The sequence below is a fragment of the Saimiri boliviensis genome, chromosome 2 (genome assembly GCF_048565385.1).
Source record: "Saimiri boliviensis isolate mSaiBol1 chromosome 2, mSaiBol1.pri, whole genome shotgun sequence".
Taxonomy (NCBI): Eukaryota; Metazoa; Chordata; class Mammalia; order Primates; family Cebidae; genus Saimiri; species Saimiri boliviensis.
In genome coordinates this window covers 83,352,707-83,377,663 of record NC_133450.1, presented here as the reverse complement: position 1 = coordinate 83,377,663, position 24,957 = coordinate 83,352,707, and the positions used below count along the sequence as shown (strand labels likewise).

Sequence of the window (24,957 nt, the reverse complement as noted above, 5' to 3'; positions counted from 1 at the left end):
ACTGACCTGGTAATGTTTATCTTGCCTGAAGATCAGATATGTAGAAAATAATGCAGAAAGGATTGGGGGAAACCTAGAAAACAGCTATAGTTTAATTTTAGTCAACACATGTTTATTGTGACTATTCTGGATTGAGTCAATAGATTATGTATTCATTTATTCAGTCGGTGTTAACTGAGCGTGCACTATGCGTTGTGCATGGGTGCCATGCTCCAGCTTCAGCCTTAGATGTGTGCTATCTTCCTTCCTCTTTAGTAGCTCAGGGGCTTGCTATGGTTTTCTTACAACAGTTCAGGGCAACCCTGGATCTAGAGACCCAGCTCCTGGGACTGCTGCTCTTTTGCATGATTTTGCTGCTGAGGATAGTGGAGGGTGAGAAGGGAGATATATTGGAAGAAGGGAGAGGAGACAAAGAGAAAACTAAAGCTAGAAAGGAAATGCTTTTTTTCTTCCTTCCCTTCAGTGACATCATTCTGCCCAGATAAGTCTAGTGTTGAGGAAGGCTTGTAAGCCCTCAGAACATGACCCAAGTCCTCTAACCCTGGCTTCTATTCACAACCGTAATATGGCTCAGTCAGTGTGTCATGAACACATTTCTGCAGAAGATACTGTGTAGTCAAAAGATTTTTTAGTCATTTCTCTGTGAGGAACTATTGTTAAAAACTTTTTTGTTGGGGCTGGGCGCAGTGGCTCACACCTGTAATCCCAGCATTTTGGGAGGCCAAGGCGGGTGGATCACGAGGTCAAGAGATCGAGACCATCCTGGTCAACAAGGTGAAACCCCGTCTCTACTAAAAATACAAAAATTAGTTGGGCATGGTGGTGTGTGCCTGTAGTCCCAGCTACTCGGGAGGCTGAGGCAGGAGAATTGCTTGAACTCAGGAGGCGGAGGTTGCAGTGAGCCGAGATCGCGCCACTGCACTCCAGCCTGGGTAACAAGAATGAAACTTTTTTGTTTTTGAGACGGAGTCTTGCTGTGTTGCCAGGCTGTAGTGCAGTGACAGGATCTTGGCACACTGCAACCCCCGCCTCCCAGGTTCAAGTGATTCTCCTGCTTCAGCCTCCAGAATAGCTGGGACTACAGGTATGTGCCACTATACCCAGATAATTTTTGTATTTTTTTTTTTTTTTATCAGAGACGAGTTTTACCGTGTTGCCCAGGATGGTCTCGATCTCTTGACCTCATAGTCTGCCCGCCTCAGCCTCCCAAAGTGCTGGGTGCTGGGATTATAGGCATGAGCCACCGCACTTGGCCTAAAAATTTTTATTGAAATAAACATACAGTAAAATGCACATATCATAAGTGTACATCATAATGAGTTTTCTTTTTTGGAAGGGTGGGCAGTCTCACTCTGTCAACCAGGCTGGAGTGTAGTGGTGTGATCATGGCTCACTGCAGCCTTGACCTCCTGGGCTCAAGCCATTCTAACACCTCAGCATCCTGGGACTACAGGCATGCACCAACATACCTGGCTTTTTTTTTTTTTTTTTTTTTTTTTTTTTTGAGACAGAGTCTTGCTCTTGTCACCCAGACTGGAGTGCAATGGTGCGATCTCGGCTCACTACAACCTCCACCTCCCAGGCTCAAGCAGTTCTCCTGCCTCAGTCTCCCAGATAGCTGGAGTTATAGGTACCCACCACTACACCTGGCTAATTTTTGTATTTTTAGTAGAGATGATGTATGATCATTTTGGCCAGACTGGTCTCAACCTCCTGACCTCAGGTGATCTGCCCACCTTGGCCTCCCAAAGTGCTGGGATTACAGGCATGAGCCACTGTGCCTTGCCTTTTTATTTTTTGTAGAGACAATATCTCACCATGTTGCCCAAGCTGGCCTCAATCTCCTGGGCTCAAGCAGTCCTGCTGCTTCAGCCTCCCAAAGTGCTGGCATTACAGGTGTGAGCCACCATGCCCCCAGCCCACAGTGAATTTTCACAAGCTAAGGATATCCATGTAACCAGTATCCAAATTAAGAAATAAAACATCATCAGCACCTTAGAAGTCCTCCTTGTATTCTGTTAAAACATGTTTTAAAGCTCTTTTCTGGGACTTTTTCCAGTGAATTCTGTGAAATGTTGAGAGGTGAGCTGCTTGATAATGGGTTTTTCCACCTCAGTTCAAGAGTGAGTTTCATCATGCTGCTTCCTAGCAGACCCTCTCCTGGGTCTACTAGCATTAAGTACTAGAACCAGGTGACCCCATTAAATTCTCCAATGCATCAACGGGATAGGGTTTGTTTGTAGGGGTTACTCTTTTATGTATTCTTAAAGTGTGCTGAGTGAAAGAGGGGCTGAAATACCAGCAGTGGAGACCCTGTGCAAACTAGACTCAAGAATAAGTCAGGTGGTCTTCTAAAAGTGCCTAAGGGTACAAGTGGATAGAAAGTTTGGACTTAGGTATAAGTCATCCTTCTACCACTAACTTGCTATGTAACCTTCAGCAGATTATTCCTCTCTGAACATCAGTAATGCCCCAACCTTATCTGTTTTTGTTTTTTTTTGTTTGTTTGTTTGTTTTTTGAGACGGAGTTTGACTCTTGTTACCCAGGCTGGAGTGCAATGGTGTGATCTCCGCTCACTGCGACCTCCGCCTCCTGGGTTCAGGCAATTCTCCTGCCTCAACCTCCTGAGTAGCTGGGATTACAGGCACGTGCCACCATGCCCAGCTAAATGTTTTGTATTTTTTTTTTTTTTTTTTGAGACGGAGTTTCGCACTTGTTACCCAGGCTGGAGTGCAATGGCGCCGGCTCACCGCAACCTCCGCCTCCTGGGTTCAGGCAATTCTCCTGCCTCAGCCTCCTAAGTAGCTGGGATTACAGGCACGCGCCACCATGCCCAGCTAGTTTTTTGTATTTTTTTTTAGTGGAGACGGGGTTTCACCATGTTGACCAGGATGGTCTCGATCTCTCGACCTCGTGATCCACCCGCCTCAGCCTCCCAAAGTGCTGGGATTACAGGCTTGAGCCACCGCACCCGGCCTTGTTTTGTATGTTTAGTAGAGAGGAGGTTTCACCATGTTGACCAGGATGGTCTCGATCTCTTGACCTTGTGATCCACCCGCCTCGGCCTCCCAAAGTGCTGGGATTACAGGCTTGAGCCACTGCGCCCGGCCCTCTACCTTACCTGTTAATCCGAATGTAAGAGAGGGCAGACATAGGCCAAAGATGGCCCTGTGAGGCTTTCCATTGAAGCTACCCTTCTTTTTTCACTTCAAGGACTATGTGGACTCCTTGTACAACCTTCTGAGACAGAAGGCCCAAGACAATGCTCCTCTTTCTCTCTGTTTTGTTTGTGTTTATATTGCGCTTAGTTTATGTAGGATCTTAATGGGATTCAACTGAGAGCTGTCAGTATCCAATTTTACCTTCTCCTTATGTCCAGTCCTGTTCTTGTTTCTGTCTATGGAGATGGATTTAAATATGTTATTACTTTGTGTTATAATTATAAAATATTCTGAAAGTTTAAATGTATGTTTTTAAAATAAATCTGTATAGCATGAAGAATATCTTTAAAATAGATTAAATCAGTGAGGCTTTGGTATATGTATCATCTGCTCAGTTTTGGCACTGTTTATGTTGAATACATGCCATATTTAATAGTTGCATGTAGGATTGTATTACAGCCCAGCGTTATTAGCTGTTATTCACATCCAGGGCAAGTTACCAGCAAGCTTCCTAGGGAGCTATGCCTGGGTTTTGGGGCAGCTCCAAGCTTGATTGTATGGCCCACGTAAGAATGGAAAATACATATGTAAAGGAGAGCCAATAAGAAGAAAGACTGTGGAGTTAGAATTTTGCAAACTAGGCAGAGTTTTAAAGGATCATCCATCATGCAGTATAGTTTTTGGTTAAGACTGTGGACTGTAGAGCCACAACCAGGCAGCTTGGGTTTGAATCCCACCTCTGCCATTTATTGGATGTATGTCTGGGCAACTTTCTTGACCTCTCTTTGGTTCAGTTCTCCCATCTGTAATATGAAGATGATAATAATAAGTATCTACTTCATGGGTTATTGTGAGAAGTAAGTGACTTGACACATGTAAAGGACTCTGACCATTACCTGTTACATCAAATTGTTCTTAATGCTTTCACATCTATCATGACACTATCTGAACCTTTGTTTTTTTTTTTGGTTTTTTTTTTTTTTTTTTTTTTTTGTTTTTTACTTTACTATAAGCTGCTTAATCCCGTGTGAGGGAATTCTTTTCTGATGGAAGAAACTGTTCATTTTTTTTTTTTTTAAAGAAACTGTTCATTTTTAAATGCAAGGCAGTTTGGGATTAAGATGCAATACAAAGTTTCCTCCACAGAATTTTTTTTTTTTTTTTTTTTTTTTACAGCCAACTGTGCATGTATATATCTGTTTTCTAAGATGAGGACATCCATACATGGTAAGAAAAGCTCATAGTAATTTTTTAAAGCTGAGTCTTGTTTTCTAGATATTCTCTCTGTAGTGTGATATAACCACTGTAAGCTTCTTAATTCCACTTGAAGAAATGGCTGAAGGTTTTCTTACAACAGTGGTTCTCAGAGTGTGATCTGTAAAACAGCATCATCAGTATTACCTGAGAACTTGTTAGAAATGCAAAGTCTTGGGCTCTACCTCAGACCTACTGAATCAAAACTTTATGGTGGGGGCTGCAGTTTACAAGTCCTCCAGATGATTGTGATGCATGTTAAAAATCAGAACCAGTGCTCTACAAATTTTCTACTATTTGTAGACAAGTGGGAGCATAATTAGAATTATGGGCAGGGAGAGAGATCACTCAAACTTGGAAAATAGCTGTCCTAAATGAGTGGATGTCTTCATCGTAGAGAATTCTTTGGTTTACAAAATGCTTTCCTATATGTTGTCACATTCATATGTATTTGATTGTCAGAAAATTATTGTATTTACAATTATTTCTACATTTCAGAAGTGCTGATAGAGTCTGCCTCTATCTAGTAAGTTGTAGAGCTAGAACTGTCATTTGGAGTCTTCTACATCCAAATCCTAGGCACTTCTATAGACCCACATAACCATGCTATTCTAAAGCTGTGAGTGAGCAGTTTTTCAGGTCGGCTTTTACTTTAACAGGCCTTGAGATGAGAAATTGTGTGAAAGTAATTTATTAGTACATATTGCCAGGGGAGAATGGGGCAGGTGGGTGGGAAATTGGAACTAGCAACAGTTGGAAGCCAAACAAGGGTTCATTGGAAGTTACCTTTGACTCATCTTCACAGGGTTGCCTTGCAGACAGAGTATATAATTTTTCTGCTCAAGAATTTCCTCATCAGATTTTTCTTGCACCCATCAGTCATTGTTTAAGGCTGTCCCCCATAAGATATCTGGCTCTCAAAAGGAGTTCCTGCACAAAGAAAAAAAAAATCAGTATTCATAATGATGACATCAGGGTCCTGCAATTTCAAAGTCTGTAGATACTGAAGAAAAAGAGACCAAACAATTTGATTTTTTTTTTTTTTTTTTTTTTTTTTTTTTGAGCCAGGATCTGGCTCTGTTGCTCAGGTTGGAGTACAGTGGCAGGATCTCAGCTCACTACTGCCTCAACCTCATAGGCTCAAGTGATTCTCCCACTACAGCCTCCCAGGTAGCTAGGATTACAGGTGCATGCTACCATGCTCAGCTAATTTTTGTATTTTTTGTGAAGACAGGGTTTCACTATGTTGCCCAGGCTTATTTTGAACTCCTGGGCTCAAGCCATCCACCTGGGGTTATAAGCATCAGCCACTACGTTTAGCCCAATTTGAATTCTTATTTTTGAGATAGAGTCTTGCTCTGTTGCCCAGGCTGGAGTGCAGTGGCCCAATGTCAGCTCACTGCAACTTCCCTTCTGGGTCCAAGTAATTCTTGTGCCTCAGCCTCCTGAGTAGCAGTGCTGGCCTGAAATTGTAATTTAAATGAAGGTGACAGTGGTTTCTGGCTAACTAGTTAATCAGAAATATATTTGAATAATGGCTGGGTGTGGCGGCTCATGCCTGCAATCCCAGCACTTTGAGAGGTGAGGCTGACAGATCACTTGAGATCAGGAGTCGGAAACCAGCCTGGCCAACATAGCAAAACCCCACCTCTACTAAAAATTAAAAAATTAGCTGGGCTTGGTGGTGGGCTCCTGTAATCCCAGCTAGTTGAGAGGCTGAGGCAGGAGAATCACTTGAACCCAGGAGGTGGAGGTTGCAGTAAGATGAGATTGTGCCACTGCACTCTAACCTGGGTGACAGAATGAGACTCTGTCTCCAAAAAATAAAAAAATAAAGGAATGTATTTGATTAAGAGTCTCATTTTGTGATCATTTAGAAGAAAGTGGCTTAACCATTGCTTTATGACAGTCATTTTTGCTGCTCGCTGAATATTCATGGCCCTTCATCTCCTGCTACTAGGATTTCACTTTCCATTCCCACTTTAGGATTTCACTTTCCAGGCTCCAGTCACATGGTGGAGTCATGTGATTGGTTCTAGCCAGTGGGTTATTAGCAGAAATAATGTCTGAGCCTTTAATTGCTGGGATATGACCCTCCAAATCCCTCTTTGTTTCCGGCAGCGTGATCAGCAGTATTGGAGATGGATGGTTCTGTCACTTGGGTCCTAGAGAAGCTACAACAATCAGAGTCCCTTGCTGACTCCCATGTAGCATGAGCCAGAAATAAACTTCATTGTTTTAAGCCACTGTGCTTTTGGGGTTTGCTGCAATATCCAAACTTTTTCTTACTTAACTGATAGATTATTCAGTGTTGAGTTTATTGAATGGCTTTAACTTTGATATACAGTATCAGTCACAGTAAGAAAATGGGTCAAAGTGATCTGTACATGTACTTTCATTTTAATGAATTTCCAAGGATTGAAAGTATGCAGGACTCTCTTTAGTTTTGCTTTTTTCCCTTTTCTTATGGAAACCCACAAATCCATTATAATTTTTGAAGTTGGCTCTAAAAATGACTTTTTCCCTGCAGCAGGGCTTGGCAAACTATGATCTATGGGCCAAATCTTGCCACTACCTGTTTTAGTATGTAAAGATTTTTTTAAACACAGCCATGGCCATTCATTTATGTAATATTTGTGGACCATTTTGTGTACTACAGAGATAGAATTCAGTAGTTGTGACAGAAACATTATGGCCCACAAAGCTGAAAATATCTGGCTCTTGATAGAAAAAGTTTGTTAGTATCTGGCCTTGCTACTTAGTAGAGAAATCCTGTCTCTACTGCAAATACAAAAATTGGCCAGGCACGGTGGCGCATGCCTGTAATTCCAGCTACTCGTGAGGCTGAGACAGGAGAATCGCTTGAGCCCAGGAGGCAGAGGTTGCAGTGAGCCAAGATCGTGCCACTGCATTCCAGTCTGGGCAACAGAGTGAGACTATCCCAGATAAAAAATGGCAGTGATCTTTAATTATTAGGAATGGAAATGTTCCCAGATGATTTGCCTCGGTTGTTGGAGACAGTCTCGTTCTTGGTTCCTCCAATGGAAGGAAATCGTTCTCTTGGATCTCTAGTCCAGTGTTGCTTTTTTAATATACTATCATTTAGACAGAGACACAGCTTACCCTTCTTGGGTTCTGACTATTGCTAAAGACTCCTTCAACCCTGATGATCATGCCATCTTTTATATTGCCACCCTCATTGTCCTTATTCAGGCCAGTTGCTGGGTAGACTGCTAACATGTCTGCTTCTCATATAATTGCTGTTCAATATGTCTGCTTTGTGCTTCTTGCTGTTGGCTTTTAAACTTGCCATTATGTTAGGGTTTTTTCAGGTTATAAGGATGAGGGGTGATTTGGCTATCACACACTGTGGGTCATTAATATAAGACTACGTGGGGAAATAAACTGGAAACTGTCAGCAGTCACACAGCCAAGCCATATGACCACTAGAATATTATTTATTACTGCTCAGAATTCAACAGTACATGTAAGAGACCAGTGGTAGTCTCTCCTCTCTAGAAATCTCCAAGAGAGTTGATCACTTAACCTTTGGCATACCCTTATTAACATTATTATCATTATTATTAGAGACAGGGTCTCACTCTGTTGTCTAGGCTGGAGTGCAGTGATGCAATCATGGCTCACTGCAGCCTCAATCTCCTGGGCTCAAGTGATCATCCTGCCTCAGTGCCTTAGCCTCCTGAAGTAGCTAGAACTACAAGCATGTGCCACCATACCTGGCTATTCTTTATATTTTTTGTAGAGACAGGGTCTCACTATATTGCCCAAACTGGTTTCAAGCTCCTGGCCTCAAGTAATCCTCCCACCTTGGCCTCTCAAAATGGTAGCATTGCAGGGAGGAGCCACCTGGCCTGTCCCCTTACTAGTATTCTTTTTTTTTTTTTTTTTTTTTTTTAGTTAAACAATCATGTTTATTGCTTTAGCACATAGACAAATTTATGCGACCAGGGCAGAGGCTGTAGATGATTCATATTTCCAATTGGGAGGGAGGACTCGCTTAGTCTTATAATACCGAGCCAAACGATGAATCCGGCTCTCTATCAGAATCAGACGGAATTTAGCATCCTTATCCTTTCTGTTCCTCTCAAGATGCTTTCGAACAGCGACTGCTTTCTTAATTAAATGGTAAAGATCTTCAGGGAGATCAGGAGCAAGTCCCTTAGACTTAAGAGTTCTTAAGATTTTATTGCCTGTCACAAAACGTACTTGTGCAACACCATGTGAATCTCTCAGGATCACACCGATTTGTGAAGGAGTCAGGCTTTTCTTGGCCAGTTTGTAAATCTGCTCCTTCACGTCGTCAGATGTCAACTTCAGCCACGTGGGGACGCTGCGGCGATAGGGCAAAGCCGACTGGGACAGGCCCTTCCCGGGAGCATGCATACGACCCATGATGGCGGCGGTCAGACAGCGAAAGGCTAGTATTCTTATTTGGATCACTTACAAGCTGACACTGAACATGAGCTGACAGTGAGCATGTAAAAGCATGAGTGTTAGGTTTGTGCTAAATATGCTTACCTTTGCTTGGGAGTTGAGTCAGTGAAGCCCTGGAAAGAAATGGTGCCCTAAAACATGTAAATTATGATCAAGGAATCATTTGTGGTTGTCTTTTTAGAAGAGGCTGTAGGAATGGCAAGAACTTGGAATCTATTGCAGTAAAGCTATCTGTCATCATTTCTCACAGGATTCTAATGAATCCATCTTTTTGTAGGGAGGAGGGAAGTGTTAGAGGCAGATGTCCATCTGTCTGTCAGGATAGCCACATAAGGAATCTATCAGATCTCACATGCCACTCAGACAGTTGTCCATGCGAACATTCTTTAGCAAAAAAAAAGCACTGATAGAAATAGCAAAATCCAGCTGAGTGCAGTGGCTTATGCCTGTAATCCTAGCAATTTGGGAGGCCAGGATGGTCAGATCACCTGAAGTCAGGAGTTCGAGATCAGCCTAGACAATATGGTGAAACCCTGTCTCTACTAAAAATACAAAAATTGGCCAGGCACGGTTACACATGCCTGTAATCCCAGCTACTCGGGAGGCTGAGGCAGGAGAATAATTTGAACCCAGGAAGTGGAGTTGGAGTGAGCCGTGATTGTGCCACTGCATTCTAGCCTGGGCAGTAGAGCAAGACCCTCTCAGAGGAGGGGAAAAAAAAAAGAAATAGCAACATCCTGTATTAAAAAAATTTTTTTTCAGTGATATCAATGCTCAGTTTTTCTTTTTCCTTTGGAAACTAGGGCCTTATGTTGAGAATATGGAATTATGTTTCTGTGTGCATGTATGTGTATTTGTATCTATTACCGCTATGTAAGCTCCTCCTATTTTATTTTTCTCTTCTCCTTTTTTTTTTTTTTTTTTTTTTTGAGATGGAGTCTCTCTGTATCACCCGGGCTGGAGTGCAGTGGTGCGATCTCGGCTCACTGCAACTCATTGCTTGAACTCCCAGGTTCAAGCAATTTTCCTGCCTTAGCCTCCTGAGTAGCTGGGATTATAGGCACCCCTCACCACATCCAGCTAATTTTTATATGTTTAGTAAAGATGAGCTTTCACCATCTTGGCCAGGCTGGTCTTGAACTCCTGACCTTGTGATCCACCTGCCTTGGCCTCCCAAAGTGCTGGGATTACAGGTCTTAGCCACTGCACCCAGCCTCTTTCCTTTTTTTTTTTTTTTTTAAATTCTCAGAAAGTGAAGCACTAGACAGGGACGTAGGGGCATTGGCTTAGGGACAGAGAGAGATTTCCATTTTTACATTTTTATCTTCCGATAAAGGTAATAAAAGAGTAGCATTTAGCAAAGGGGATATTTTAGGATCTGATACCAGAGAGACCCTAAACTTTCAACTTTGGTACACCAACCCCTTCTAGGTGAAAAGTGGTGAAGCATAAAATGTATGGTTTATTTCCCAGATTCATAATTTACTGGCAGTAATCCTGGGCAAGTCCATTTATGTTTCTGTGCCTCAGTTTTCTATAAAATGAGGATAATAATGATACCTGAGAGTAATTGTGAGGACTGTAGTAGTAAATAAATGTAAAACACAAAATAGTGCTTAGCAGATAAGTGCTGTATAAGTGTTGTCTGTTATTATTGACCTCTCTGATACCATAATCAATAACTTATCGCCCAGGCATGGTGGCTCACAAGTAGAATTACAACTATAATCCCAGCACTTTGGGAGGCCAAGGCAGGTGGATTACCTGAGGTCAGGAGTTCAAGACCAGCCTGGCTATCATGAGGAAACCTGGTCTCTACTAAAAATACACAAGTTACCCAGGTGTGGTGGCTCACGTAGGTAATCCCAGCTACTCAGGAGACTGAAGGAGGATGATCACTTGAACCCAGGAGGCAGAGGCTGCAATGAGCTGAGATCACACCATTGCACTTCAACCTGGGTGACAGAGTAAGACTCAATCTCCAAATAAACAAACAAACAAAAATGAACTTATCCAGCAGACTAGACTTTCTCTCTAGTCACTTTTCCATTACATAATGTTTGTCTCCAACCCGGATTCTGTAGTAATGGTTTTCTGTTTGTTTTTTGAGACAGGGTCTTGCTCTGTTTCCTGGGCCAGAGTGCGGTGGCACAATCAGCTCACTGCAGCCTCGAAGTCCTGAGCTCAAGTGATTCTCCTGCCTCATCCATCTGAGTAGCTAGGACTATAAGTATATGCCTCCATGTGCAGCAGATATTTTTATTTTTGTAGAGATGGGGTCTTGCTATGTTGCTTAGGCTGGTCTTGAGCTCCTGGGCTCAAGCAGTCTTCCCACTTTAGCCTTCCAAAGTATTGGGATTGCAGGTGTGAGCCCCTACACCAGGCGTCCCCAAACTACGGCCCGAGGGCTGCATGTGGCCCCCTGAGGCCATTAATCTGGCCCCCCGCCGCACTTCAGGAAGGGCCACCTCTTTCATTGGTGGTCAGTGAGAGGAGCACAGTATGTGGCGGCCCTCCAACAGTCTGAGGGACAGGAACTGGCCCCCTGTGTAAAAAGTTTGGGGACGCCTGCCCTACACCATACCATATGTACTTTTTTTTTTTTTTTTTTTTGAGGCAGGTCTTGCTTGTTGCCTAGGTTGGAGTGCAGTGGCACAATCACAGCTCACTGCAGCCTTGACCTCCTGGGCTCAAGTGATCCTCCTACCTCAGCCTCCTGAGTAGCTGGGACTACAGGTGCACACCACCAAGCCTGGCTAATTTTTTCTATTTTTGGTAGAGACCAGGTTTCACCATGTTGCCCAGGTTGGTCTCAAACTCCTGAGCTTAAGTGATCTGCCCACCTCAGCCTCCCAAAGTGTTGGGTTACAGGCATGAGTCATTGCACACAGCCTACATGTGCATTTTAATAGAGACCCTTTTAAGTTACAGCTAACCCAAATCGATTATACTTAAGAGAGAGGATTTCAGGCCAAGTGTGGTGGCTCATGCGTGTAATCCCAGCACTTTGGGAGGCTCAGGCAGGCGGATCACCTGAGGTCTGGGTTAAAGACCAGCCTGACCAACATGGAGAAACCCCATCTCTATTAAAAATACAAAATTAGCTGAGCGTGGTGACGTGCACCTGTAGTCCCAGCTACTCGGGAGGCTGAAGCAGGAGAATTGCTTGAACCCGGGAGATGGAGGTTGTGATTAGCTGAGATTGTGCCACTGCCCTCCATCTTGGGCAACAAAAGTGAAACTCTGTCTCAAAAAAAAAAAAAAAAAAGGATTTCTAATATTAATATTCTACAGGATGGTAGGGAAAATCATTTGGGGTGGATGTGCTAAGGAGTTTGAATCAGAGAAAATTACATGCTTAGGGAATAACTGGAAAGATCAAGTCTTGAATGTGTCCCAGTTGCCATTCATTCCTGGCCTTCACTTTTCCTAAGCCAAGAAACTACTAGGATCAGCTAGCAGTGAAAGCCTGGAGAGTTCAGGGGAGGCCTCAGGCTTTGTTGCAGTTCTAATTGGGGAGGTTGGTACTGGATTTTGTGCCGATGTAGGGACTGTTTGGGAGTGCCCAGAGGTAAGGGTTGGAATACATGGATTCTCAGGAGATTTTAGCATGAGGTAAAGAGAAACTTGACATTGGTCAATGAGTGAAAAATTTGTGTCCCCACAAAAACCTATGCATGGATGTTTATAGCAGTTTTATTCATAACTGCCAAAATTTAGAAATGACTGAGCTGGCTGGGTACAGTGGCTCACACATGTAATCCCAGCATTTTGGGAGGCCAAGGTGGGAGGATCACCTGAGGTCAGGAGTTCAAGACCAGCCTGACCAAATTGGAGAAACCCCGTCTCTACAAAAATAAAAAAATAAAAAAATAAACGATCAAGCTATTCTTCAGTAGGTGAATGAATAAACAAACTGTGGTATATACAAAAAGTGGATTAGTATTCAGTGATAAAATAAGCCATTAAGCCGTGAAAAGACATGGAGAAACCTTAAATGCATATTGTGAAGTGAAAAAAGCCAATCTTTAAAGGCTACATACTATATGATTCAACTATATGGCACTCCTGAAAAGGCAAAACTATGGGACATAAAAATGATCAGTGGTTGCCAGGGCTTCTGGGAAAGGGAGGGAGGGATCGTTAGATGGAATAGGGGATTTTTAGGGAAGTGAAACTATTCTGTATACTGTAACAATGGATACATGCCATTGTATATTGCACATTTACTTGTCAAAACAGAGGGTGAATCCAAATGTGAGCTTTGGAATTTAGTTAATAATAACGTGCCAATATTGGTTCATCATTTGTAACAAATGTACCACACTAGCAAGTTGTTAATAATGGAGGGAACTTGGGGTTGGGAGCGCTGAACAGGTATATAGGGACTCTGTGCTTTCTGCTCAGTTTCTATGTAAACTTAAAACTAGTAAAAACAAAAGGGGGAGTCTATTAAAAATAACAGTAGATTTGGAAAAAAAAATTGCAATGCATATGGCAGATAAAGGACTACTGTTTTTAATATTGTAAGAAGGCTTCTGGCTAGAAGCTGTGGTTCACACCTGTAATCCCAGCACATTGGGAGCCTGAGGCAGGCAGATCACCTGAGGTCAGGAGTTCAAAACCAATCTGATCAATACGGTGAAACCCCGTCTCTACTAAAAATACAAAAATTAGCCAGGTGAGGTGGCGAGCACCTATAATCCCAACTACTGTGGAGGCTGAGGCAGGAGAATCACTTGAACCCAGGACGCAGAGGTTGCAGTGAGCTGAGATCATGTCATTGCACTCCAGCCTGGGTGACGGAGTGAGACTCTATCTCCAAAATAATAACAATAATATTATAAGAAGGTTTTTAAGTGGGCAGGATAAAGAAAAGCAGTTCAGTAGAAAAACAGTCGAAGGATATAAATAGGCACTTCACAGGAGAGCAAAACCAAATGACCCAAACAATGAATGATGAACTCAAACTCACTGTTAGTGTAGTAACAAGATACGAGTTTGTTTCTTTTAAACTAGGAATGGTAAAAAAGAACAGTGATGCTGATTCCTGGTGGGAATATGCAAAAAATGACCCATAATTTTCAATAGAAAATATAAAACTATTACAGCTTTTGGGAAAACCATCTGGCAATATTTATTAAAATAAATATTTTACTCTTTGACTAGGGGTTCCATACCTGAAACTAATTCTATAAAAATAATACCAATCCATAAGGATATATAGTCAATGATTTTTTCTTTTTTTTTTTGAGATAGAGTCTTGCCCTGTTGCTAGGTGCCAGGCTGGTGTGCAGTGGCGCGATCTTGGCTCACTGCAACCTCTGCCTCCTGGGTTCAAGCAATTGTCCTGCCTCAGCCTCCCAAGTAGCTGGGACTACAGACATAAGCTACCACGCCCAGCTAATTTTTATATTTTAGTAGAGATGGGGTTTCACTGTGTTGGCTAGGATGGTCTTGATCTCTTGACCTTGTGATCTGCCTGCCTCGGCCTCCCAAAGTGCTCGGATTACAGGTGTGAGCCACCATGCCTGGCCATTTTTTTTTTTTTTTTTTAAAGACAGTCTCACTTTGTAGCCCAAGCTGGATTACAGTGACGCCATCCTGACTCACTGCAATCTCTGTCTCCTGGAATCAGCTGATTCTTCTGCTCAACCTCCTGAGGAGCTGAGAGTATAGGGGCCTGCCACCATGCCCAGCTAAGTTTTTTGTAATTTTAGTAGAGACAGGGTTTCACCATGTTGGCCAGGCTGGTCTCAAATGCCTGACCTCAAGTGATCTGCCTGCCTCTGCCTTCCGAAGTGCTGGGATTACAGGCATGAGCCACCATGCCCCACCATGGTCAAGGATGTTTACTGAAACATCTTTAGTAAAGATAAGCTAGTAGAAACAAAGTGATTGCCCATAATGGCTGAGTCCGTTTTGATGTATTCATAGGGTGAAATTTATTGCAGCTTCCTTGGAAGAATTTCCATGAGATGATATTGATTGAGAAAAACAAAGAATATGATACATCCCATTTTTTAAGTTAAATTATTTAATATTCCACATTTAAAGGAAGTAACTAAAACCCGTATATATGTAAATACGTGTGTTTATGATTATGACTATGGGAGGAACAAACAAGGAAGCCTGATGTTAACATGTCACCTGGGAGTAAAGTTAACATAGGAGGAAGAGAAGGGAGAAGAAAAGGAAATACAGTGTTCCCACCTGTGCATGAATGCTGTCTCGGTTATTTTAAATTGTATTTTGTGTAACTGTGGCTGTATATGTACACATGAGAAAGAGTTACATGTATAGTTAATAGATACAGTCTTTATGTCCATGATATATTATGCAATAAAAAGTAAGTTCCAGGTTGATGTGTATTGTATTTCAGTAAAAATAAAACAAAAACAAAGACCACGTAGATCTTTGTATATGTGGAGAAAGGTATAGAAGGAAACACATCAGACCACTATTTGAGTGTTTCACTGAGTAGGATTGGGGTGACCTTTTTCTCATACATTGTATTTTTTTTCCACTTGGTATAAGTAGTGAACATTCTTTGTAATTTGAAAAACAGCAACGAAAAAATGTAATTGTGTTCTCATTTAATAATGACCATATGGGTGAAACTTGGGGATTATAATTCTCTTTATGTGCAAATGAAAAGGTTAATAATGGAGCAAAAAGACTCCAAAAGTGATTAACAAATGGCAGTGGGATCAGATTTTATTATTTTTGGCCAAAGACCGTTACAAAATGTTAGTAAGACTGTTACTCAGAAATACTGAAAAGGAGGCATGGTAAAGTTTCCCCCACTGTAAAGTGAAACAACGGGAAGTAAGGAAACTTGAAGAACAATTTTAAATTGTAGAGTAATAGCTCAGTGTTCAACAGATAAGATTTGCCTTTCCTGTAACTCTGCCAACAGTTAATTTGTTAGCAGCAGAATATCACAATGGTTCAGAGAGAGAGCTTTGTTTAGAAGTACCTACTACTAGCTGTGTGCCTTCAGTTTTCTCATATGAAAATTAGAGAATGATAACAGTAACCACTTCGTAGATGTATTATAAGGATTAAATGAATTGATGCTAAGGAAATAACCTAATACTAAAAAATTCCTTAGTTAAATGTTATTAGCCATATGGATCTAAAATGCTGGTTTTGAATAGAACACTTCTAATGAAGTATTCATTGGGTAAAAGAATTGTTTAAATTCACCTTAAACATTAAAAGCAGTGCCCAGCACAGTATTTTGCTTCAGTAGATGCTTTACAAATACTGGTGGAATAAATAATTTTAATTCCTTTCACATAATTGTATTAGAGTCTCTGATTAGATTAACATTGTTTCACATATTTTGATTAGTATAGGACTTTGGAAATTAAAGTCAGTCAAATTAATGTTTGACTTCAGAAAATTAGGAGAAAAAGAACATTTATAGGGTGATAACTGTTACCTATCATTTTTTTTTTCTTTTGAGACAGAGTTTCACTCTTGTTGCCCTGGCTGGAGTGCAGTGGCATGATCTTGGCTCACTGCAACCTCCGCCTTCCAGGTTCAAGGGATTCTCTTGACTTAGTCTCCTGAGTAGCTGGAACTAGGTGATAATAGTTGTCACCCTAGTTGGGATGGATTCAACAATAAAAGAGACTCTTGTGTACATAAATATACACAGCTTTCAATGGGGGAATGTGAGGTTACTAAATTTGTACTTTCAACAGTTATTACACATTATCGCAACTTTATATAGAAAAGGAATCTAAACAATTTTATTGTATTACCATTTCTTTACTAAATTTCACTGTTGTTTTCATGCTTTCATTTTTGTTTGAATTTTTATTTTGTTCTTTTTTTTTTTTTTTTTTTTGATAGAGGGTCTTTCTCTTTTGCTGAGGCTGGAGTGCAGTGGCACAATCATAGCTCACTGCAGCCTCACCCTCCCAGGCTTAAGTGATACTCCTGTCTCAGTCTCAGCCACCAGAGTAGCTGGGACTACTGGCATGCACCATCACACTCTAACTTTTTTATTTTTTGTATATACGGGTCCCACTATCTTGCTGAGGTTAGTCTCAAACTCCTGGGCTCAAGTGATCCTCCAGCCTGGCCTCTCAAAGTGCTGGGATTACAGGCATGAGCTGCCTTGCCTAGCCCATTTCTTCATTTAATGCACATTTTATGTATTTAGTAATATACTTTTAATATGTATTTATTTAGTATACACTTTTATTATCTATTTATATATCATTTATAGGGTCTTGTTGTGTCTCCCAGGCTGGAGTTCAATGGTACAGTCAAAGCTCACTGCATTCTTGACCTCCTGAGCTCAATTGATCCTTTTGCCTCAGTCTCCTGAGTAGCTGGGACTACAGGTGTGCACCACCACACCTGGCTAATTTTTGTATTTTTTGTAGAGATGGGGTCTCTCTATGTTGCCCAGGCTGGTTTCGAACTCCTGTGCTCAAGTGATCCTCCCACTTTGGCCTTACAAAGTGCTAGGGTTACAGGCACGAGCTGTCATGCCTGTTCACTGTCCACTTTTATTTGAGTTGATTTTGGTAATTTATATTAGGCCAGATAATCATCCATTTCATTTGAGTTTCCAAATCTATGATGCTAGAGTATATTCACTATGCATGAATATCCTCTTCTAATTTAAAAAATACTTTGCAAAAAAATAGTTTTGTCTTTTATATATGGCTCTTTCTTCTTGTCCCCAGATTTTTTTTTTAATCTTTCCCCATCTTAGTCTGGCATTATCTATTTGTTTTTCCCCAAAGAAATCGCTTTTGTAAATATTTTTTCTTTATAACATATTTGGTTTTCTAATCTGTTAATTTCAGTCTTCATATTAATTCACTCTTCCTGATTTTGTTGAATTTTTACAAATTTAAATTTACTTATAGTAAAGCTTACTTTTTTGGTGTACATTTCTATGAGTATTTATACATGCATAGATTCTTATAATCACCACCACAGACAGGACACAGAATAATTTGAATAACTTCAGGAATTCCCAAGTGCTGCCCCTTTGTATTCACACTGTCTTTCCACCCTAATCCCTGCCAACCACTGATTTGCTTTTTGTTCCTATAGTTTTGCTTTTTCCAGAATCTCATACATAGACTTACTATAGTATGTAACTTTTTAAGACTGGGTTTTCAGCCTGGGCAACAAAGTGGGATGTCACTAAAAGAAAAAAAAAAAAAAAACAACAATTAGCCAGGGGTGGTGGTGCACATCTCAAGTCTCAGCTACTTGAGAGCCTGAACTGGAAGGGGAAGGGTTTGAAGCCGCAATGAGCCTTGATTGCGCCACTGCATTCCAGCCTGGGTGACAGAGTGAGACTCTGACTTAAAAAAAATAAAAGACTGGGATTTTTTTTTTTTTGCGCTTATAATAATGCATTTGAGATCCATCCATGTTGTTGCATGTATTAAGGAGTTTCTTTTTTATTTCTAAATAGTATTCCATTGTGTGGATATACCACAGTTGGTTTAGCTGTTCACTCAAGCCAGCAGTCCCCAATCTTCCTGGCACCAGGGATGGATTTTATAGAAGACAGTTTTTCCATAGACTGGGGTGGGATGAGGAAATGGTTTCAGAATGACTCAAGCACATTACATTTATTGTGCACTTTATTTCTATTATTAATTGTAATATATAATGAAATAATTATGCAGCTTACCATAATGTAGAATCAGTGGGAACCCTGAGCTTGTTTTCCTGCAAGTAGATGTTCCCATCTGGAGGTGATGGGGACAGTGACAGATCATCAGACATTAGATTCTCATAAGGAGGCCAGGTGAGGTGGCTCACGCCTGTAATCCCAGCACTCTGGGAGGCCGAATGGAGGGCAGATTACCTGAGGTCAGGAGTTCAAGACCAGCTTGGCCAACATGGTGAAACCCCCTCTCTACTAATAAATAGAAAAACTAGCCTGGCATGCTGGTGAGGACCTGTAATCCCAGCTACTCCAGAAGCTGAGGCAGGAGAATCCCTTGAACCTGGGAGAGGGAGGTTGCAGTGAGACGAGATCATGCCACTGCACTTCAGCCTGGATGACAGAATGAGACTACGTCTCAAATTTAAAAAATTCTCATAAGGAGCATGTAACCTAAGACCCTTGCAGATGCCTGTGCAGTTCAGTAGGGTTCACACTCTTGTGAGAAATCTAATGCCTCTCCTTATCTGACAGAAGGCAGAACTCAGCCAGGCTGCAGTGCAGTGGTACGATCTCGGCTCATTGCAACCTCTGCCTCCCACGTTCTAGCGATTCTCCTGCCTCAGCCTATATAGTAGCTGGGACTACAGGTGCGCGCCACCACACCCTGTTAATTTTTGTGTTTTTGGTAGAGACAGGGTTTCACCATGTTGGCCTGGATGGTCTCAATCTCTTGACCTTGTCATCCGCCCACCTTGGCTTCCCAAAGTGCTGGGATTACAGGCATAAGCCACTGCTTCCAGCCTCTTTTGTTTTATTTTATTTTAGAGATGGAGTTTTGCTGTGTTACCCAGTCTGGAGTGCTGTGGTACGATCTTGGCTTACTGCAGCCTCCACCTCCAAGGTTTCAGCAGTTCTCCTGCCTCAGCCTCCTGTGTAGTTGGGGTTATAGGTCCCTGACACTATACCAGGCTAATTTTGTATTTTTAGTAGAGATGGGTTTTACCATGTTGGCCAACCTGGTCTCGAACTCCTGACCTGAAGTGACCTGCCCACCTTGGCCTCCCAAAGTGCTGAGATTACAGGCATGAGCCACTGCTCCTGGCCAAAATGTCCCTTAATTTGGATTGTCCAATGTCTCTTCGTGATTAGGTTCAGATTATGTATCCTTGATAGCGTTATCACTGAGTTTACTTTGACTGCTTAAGGTGGTGTCTGCCAGATTTTTTTTCACTGTAAAGTTACTCTTTCTCCTCTTCCTAATTAGTAAGTATTTTGTAGGAAGTACTTTGAAACTGTGTAGCTATTCCAGCCCTCATCAGACTTTCATATTATTTATTTATATCTGTGTTGATTCATGGTTTTCCATTTTATGCAGTAGATTACAACCTGTTACTATCATTGCTTATTGTGTTAAAAGAAAAACTTTACACACATTTAACAGAGTTTGATGAGCAAAGAAGAATTTACAAATAAGGCAGCCCCCAGAACTACAATAGGTTCAGATACAGCCTGAGGCTGCCACATGGTTGGATAACATTTATGGGCAGACAAAGGAAAGTGACATGCAGAAAACAGGTGAGGCACAGAAACAGCTGGATTGGTTACAGCTCATTTACTTTATTTGAACACAGTTTGAACAGTTTTCTGCCTGTGATTGGTTGAAACTTGGCTACTTTTTACAAAAGTAGATTATAGTCTGTTAATATATTTAGTTAGGTTGTAGTCACTATATGTGGAGAAACCTTTAGGCCAAACTTAAAATCTGTAAGGAGACCACTTTAGGGTAAACTTAACAATTGTGATGCTCAAATTGTTCCTGTTAGTGGAAAATGGTATCTAGAAACCAAGTTCTGGGTGCTAAATGTGATCATTTCTGATGGGATATCACTGTTTTTAGGTCCTCTTAGTAAAGTTAGACAAAGCTAGGGAATATATATTTGCATATACATTTTTGTATATACACACATACATGTGTCTGTTTCTATATCAATCTATCTATATTGAAGCCTATGAGTTCTCACTGATTCTGATCTAATACCATACAATTCATTCTTTTTTGTTTCCTTGACTCTGCATTGAAGGAAAAGAATTCATTCTTGTTTTCTTCCTCTCCTTATTTATAACTCCTTTATCTGGTAATGAGGCTTGGTGTACAGCTGTAGTCCTAGCTACTTGGAGGCCAAGGCAGGAGGACCCTTGAGCCCAGGAGTTCAAAGCTGTAGTTGGCTATGATTGTACCACTGCTCTCCAGCCTGGGAAACAGAGTGAGACCTTGTCTCTTAAAAACAAATAAAAAAATAATGAAAAATGAAAGCCAGGTTTCTCATTATCATTTGTAGTTTTCTCTCTCTTTTCTTAATGGTAGAAACCACTTTATTAATGAGAAATGCAAATACTTCACCTGGAAACTACGTAAGAAAAACAACTTATATCACTCAAAAACCGGGAAAATGAAAAAGGCAATGCATATGGCTTTTCCTCATATACTGCGGAAAAAATTTTAAAGAATACTATTACCCTCCTTAAGTCCCACATTTCTTGAAGTATCTTTTCAAATTGCACACCATCTGTACAGGCAGGTTCTCTGTTTTTTTAGAGACAGGGTCTCACTTTGTTGCCTACCCTGGATTGTGTGATCCAGTGGTGTGATCATAGCTCATTGTAACTTTAACTCCTTGGCTCAAGTGACCCACCCACCTCAGAATCTTGAGTAGCTGGGACTTCAGGCATGACCCACTGCCCAGTGATGTCTCTCCGTTTTGAATCTATACTTTCTTGTTCAAGTAAAAGTAACTTGAATGAAGGGATGGGGCAGAGGGATTTGTTTGACTTTCTGTGGTTACTTGTCTGGGTATTTGCTGTTCCTGAGCTGGGAGATCTTTAGTTCTAACCATGAACTTTCCAAAGTTGACAGCCAGGTAGTTAGAGATGACAAGTGTAAGTACAAAGATTTTTCAGAGAGTAATGTGACATGTTTTTTCTGTTTTACCCAGAGCTCTAATGTTCTGAAGGATTGAAATGATAAGGATACATTTTATATTTTATGGTAATACAGTCCTGGGGTCAACTTCACCTAAGAGAAAAGGCCTTTATCTGAGGACATTAGGTGGGGCTTCAAGGTAGGGGTCTCTCTCAAAGTGTGCTTTGAAATAAGTATAGCTTAAGATGCAGATCAAATGCCAACTCTGCTATGAATATTTCCCTAACTACCTCAGGTCACATTTTCCTTTCTCCAAGTAGAATATTTATGTCTACTCTTTATTCATATTCTATGTACTGGTATTAATCTGTTTACTTACTCTGTGGTCTGTCTCTTCAACTATATGATAGTTTGTTGTGGACTGAGACAGTGTTTGAAAGGTCTTTCAAACCTCTGTCAGTGTCCTATGTGGTGCTGGGTTCCTTTTAGGAATTCAGTAAATTCTTTCTTCGAAGGTTAAGAGAATTCCAGTTCTGAGATTTGCCTGTTTCAAGACTCATTCCTTTCAAAAGAATAACTCTTCTTTCTTTCCACTGGGTATGGCATAGATTTCATTTGGCTTTGTTCGTGTTTATCTGCATTTCAAAATTTCCATTGTAGTCTCCCTCTCTTGTTCTTGGAGAATTGTTTATCAGTTTCCATGGAATGCATTGCATGGATAAATGTAGAATGTGGATGAACATGGGAAATAAATCTCTCTAATTCACAGCATAAAATGGAGAAGGCAAATAGGAAATCTAGACTCATTTGTCAAAGTTACATGTAGGCTGTTGCCTGGAAAAATCTGCTGCAATTTATCAGGGATAGTTTCTGGTCCACACCTGGGCCAGGGCCCAAATTATGTCAGTAAACTTCTACCTAGGCTTACAATGGGAATAGATAAGCCTATAAACATTTATATTGGGTTGAGACCCAGAGATGAATGACCTGTAGTGGGATTAAAGGAAAAGCCCAGAATTTACCTGATATTTATGAAGAGTAGACAGTATTTCCTAAAACTGTGGAGTTAGATTTTTAAAGCTGGCACAAGCTGGCACAGATGACACTTTGCCTTGTCAGATTGTTCACACTTTGTGTAAGCTACTGCCTAAGTAGACAGTGGCTTATGTAAGGCTTGGATGCTTTGTGGGTAGAGCTATAGCATGCTTTCCCACTTGGGAAATTAAATAGAAAATTTTAATTGTTAATTGAAATGAAAAATATGAAGTTGTATAAACATAAACAGAAAAACACTATGTAATAATTATAACAAAATGAGGTTCAGCTTAGTATCCTCATTATATTCAAGTGTCCTTAATTACTGTATTTACATCAGAATTTAAGATCTTGAAGGAATATTAGATATATTATCTTGAAATAGAACAAAAGTCTGAAAGAGTAATTTCAACACTAAAATGTTAACAATATATTATCTCCGAATGGTGGGATCATTTTTGTTTATCACTGTTTCTTGAGACAGAATTTTACTCTGTCACCCAGGCTGAGTGCAGTGATGCGATCTTGGCCCACTGCAACCTCCGCCTCCTGGGTTCAAGCACTTCTTTTATTCCAGCCTCCCAAGTAGCTGGGACTAAAGGCATGTGCTACCACGCCTGGTTAATTTTTGTATTTTTAATAGAGATGGGATTTCTCCATGTTGACCAGACTGGTCTTGATTTCCTGACCTCAGGTGATTCACCTGCTCCAGCCTCCCTAAGTTCTGGGTTTACAGGCATGAGCCACCACTCCTGGCCTGTCTTTTTTCTTTTTTCTTTTTTTTTTAACTTTGAATATATTATTCGAATAATAAAAGGTAAGAATAATTCTCGTAGTGAACACACAAGGTACTGACCCTTGTCAATAAAGATGTTATCTGTTACTGCATTTAGTAGCAATTTTTCTTAAAGAGAAAAAAGTTTTCTAATATAATTCTTGATTTGAACAACGGAGTTACAGACTCATAGAGATAAGTAATATTTAAAACTCATTTAAAGAGAATACATCATAGACATTTAAAGCTATTTTCTTTCATTCATTCATTCTTTTTTTTTTTGACACAATTTCCTTCTGTCACCCAGGCTGGAGTGTAGTGGTACAGTCTCGGCCCACTGCAACCTCTGCCTCCCAGGTTCAGGTGACTCTCCTGCCTCAGCCTCCCAAGTAGCTGGGACTACAGGCATGCACCACCACACCCGGCTAATTTTTATATTTTTAGTAGGGATGGGGTTTCACCATGTTGGCCAGGATGATCTCGTATTTCTGATTTCAGGTGATCTGCCCACCTCAGCCACCCAGAGTGCTGGGATTGTAGGTGTGAGCCACCACCCCCTGCTTTAAAGCCTTAAAGCTATTTTCTTTTTTCTTTTTCTTTCTTTTTTTTTTTTTTTGGAGACAGAGTCTCATTCTTTCACCCAGTCTAGAGTGCAGTGGCACGATCTTGGCTCACTGAGACCTCCACCTCCCGGGCTCAAGCAATTCTCTTGTCTTAGCCACCTGAGTAGCTGGGATTACAGGTGCACAGTGTCACTCCCAGCTAATTTTTGTATTTTAGTAGAGATGAGATTTCAGGTTGGCCAAGCTGCGAACTCCTGACCTCAGGTGATCTGTTCGCCTCCCCAAGTGCTCAGTTTACAGGCATGAGCCACCATGCCTGGCTGCTATTTTCTTATAAATTATTTTTGGGTAGATTAATAAAAACTGATAAAGAATTTCTTTTCTGTTTGAAAATTTTAGTTTATAATAGCAATTTCAGTTTATAATAGACATGCATGAAACTTTTCTGTTGGAAGGTATTAAGGGCCAAGGACTACATGTATTATGTTAAATAACTTCCCTCTCAGTGGAATGATTTTCATATTTATAAATGAGAAAGAACCCCTAAGCCCTAATGAAATGTTCATGATATGAAGAGTTTTAATTATTATTATTTTGAGACAGACTCTAGTTCTGTTCAGGCTGGAGTGCAGTGGCTCGATCTTGGCTCACTGCATCCTCTGCCTTCCAAGTTTAAGCAGTTCTTCTGCCTCAGCCTCCTGAGTGACTGGGATTACAGGTCCTCACTGCCATGCCTGGCTGATTTTTTTTTTTTTTTTTTTTTTTTTTTTTTTGAGACGGAGTTTCGCTCTTGTTACCCAGGCTGGAGTGCAGTGGCGCCATCTCGGCTCACCGCAACCTCCGCCTCCTGGGTTCAGGCAATTCTCCCACCTCAGCCTCCTGAGTAGCTGGGATTACAGGCACGCGCCACCATGCCCAGCTAATGTTTTGTATTTTTAGTAGAGACGGGGTTTCACCATGTTGACCAGGATGGTCTCGATCTCTCGACCTTGTGATCTACCCGCCTCGGCCTCCCAAAGTGCTGGGATTACAGGCTTGAACCACCGCGCCCGGCCTTGATTGTTGTATTTTTAGTAGAGACAGGGTTTCACCATGTTGGCCAGGCTGGTTTCGAACTCCTGACCTCAAGTGATCCGCC

At 41.1% G+C, this 24,957-nt stretch overlaps 2 protein-coding genes across 11 annotated transcripts in view; one reads left to right on the top strand and one right to left on the bottom strand.

Annotated features, from left to right (window-relative positions):
- Positions 1-24,957, top strand: part of STARD9 (StAR related lipid transfer domain containing 9) — a 173,585-nt gene that overhangs the window by 34,467 nt on the left and 114,161 nt on the right. The window contains exon 2 of one of the 10 annotated variants that reach the window (XM_074393785.1): positions 4,339-4,389. The exons of the other annotated variants lie outside the window; for them this stretch is intronic. Coding sequence (XP_074249886.1) covers positions 4,387-4,389 — 3 coding nt within the window. The 5' untranslated portion in view covers positions 4,339-4,386. The remainder of the gene's footprint in view (positions 1-4,338; positions 4,390-24,957) is intronic. 10 annotated transcript variants of the gene reach the window in all.
- LOC120363911 (small ribosomal subunit protein uS15-like) lies at positions 8,306-8,849 on the bottom strand. The gene has a single exon (XM_039468777.2). It carries the CDS (start codon positions 8,827-8,829, stop codon positions 8,374-8,376), a length of 456 nt encoding a protein of 151 aa, XP_039324711.1. The 5' UTR covers positions 8,830-8,849; the 3' UTR covers positions 8,306-8,373.

Excerpts from the sequence above, each read along its gene's own strand:
- LOC120363911 (XM_039468777.2), bottom strand. The coding sequence starts at position 8,829 with ATGGGTCGTATGCATGCTCCCGGGAAGGGCCTGTCCCAGTCGGCTTTG.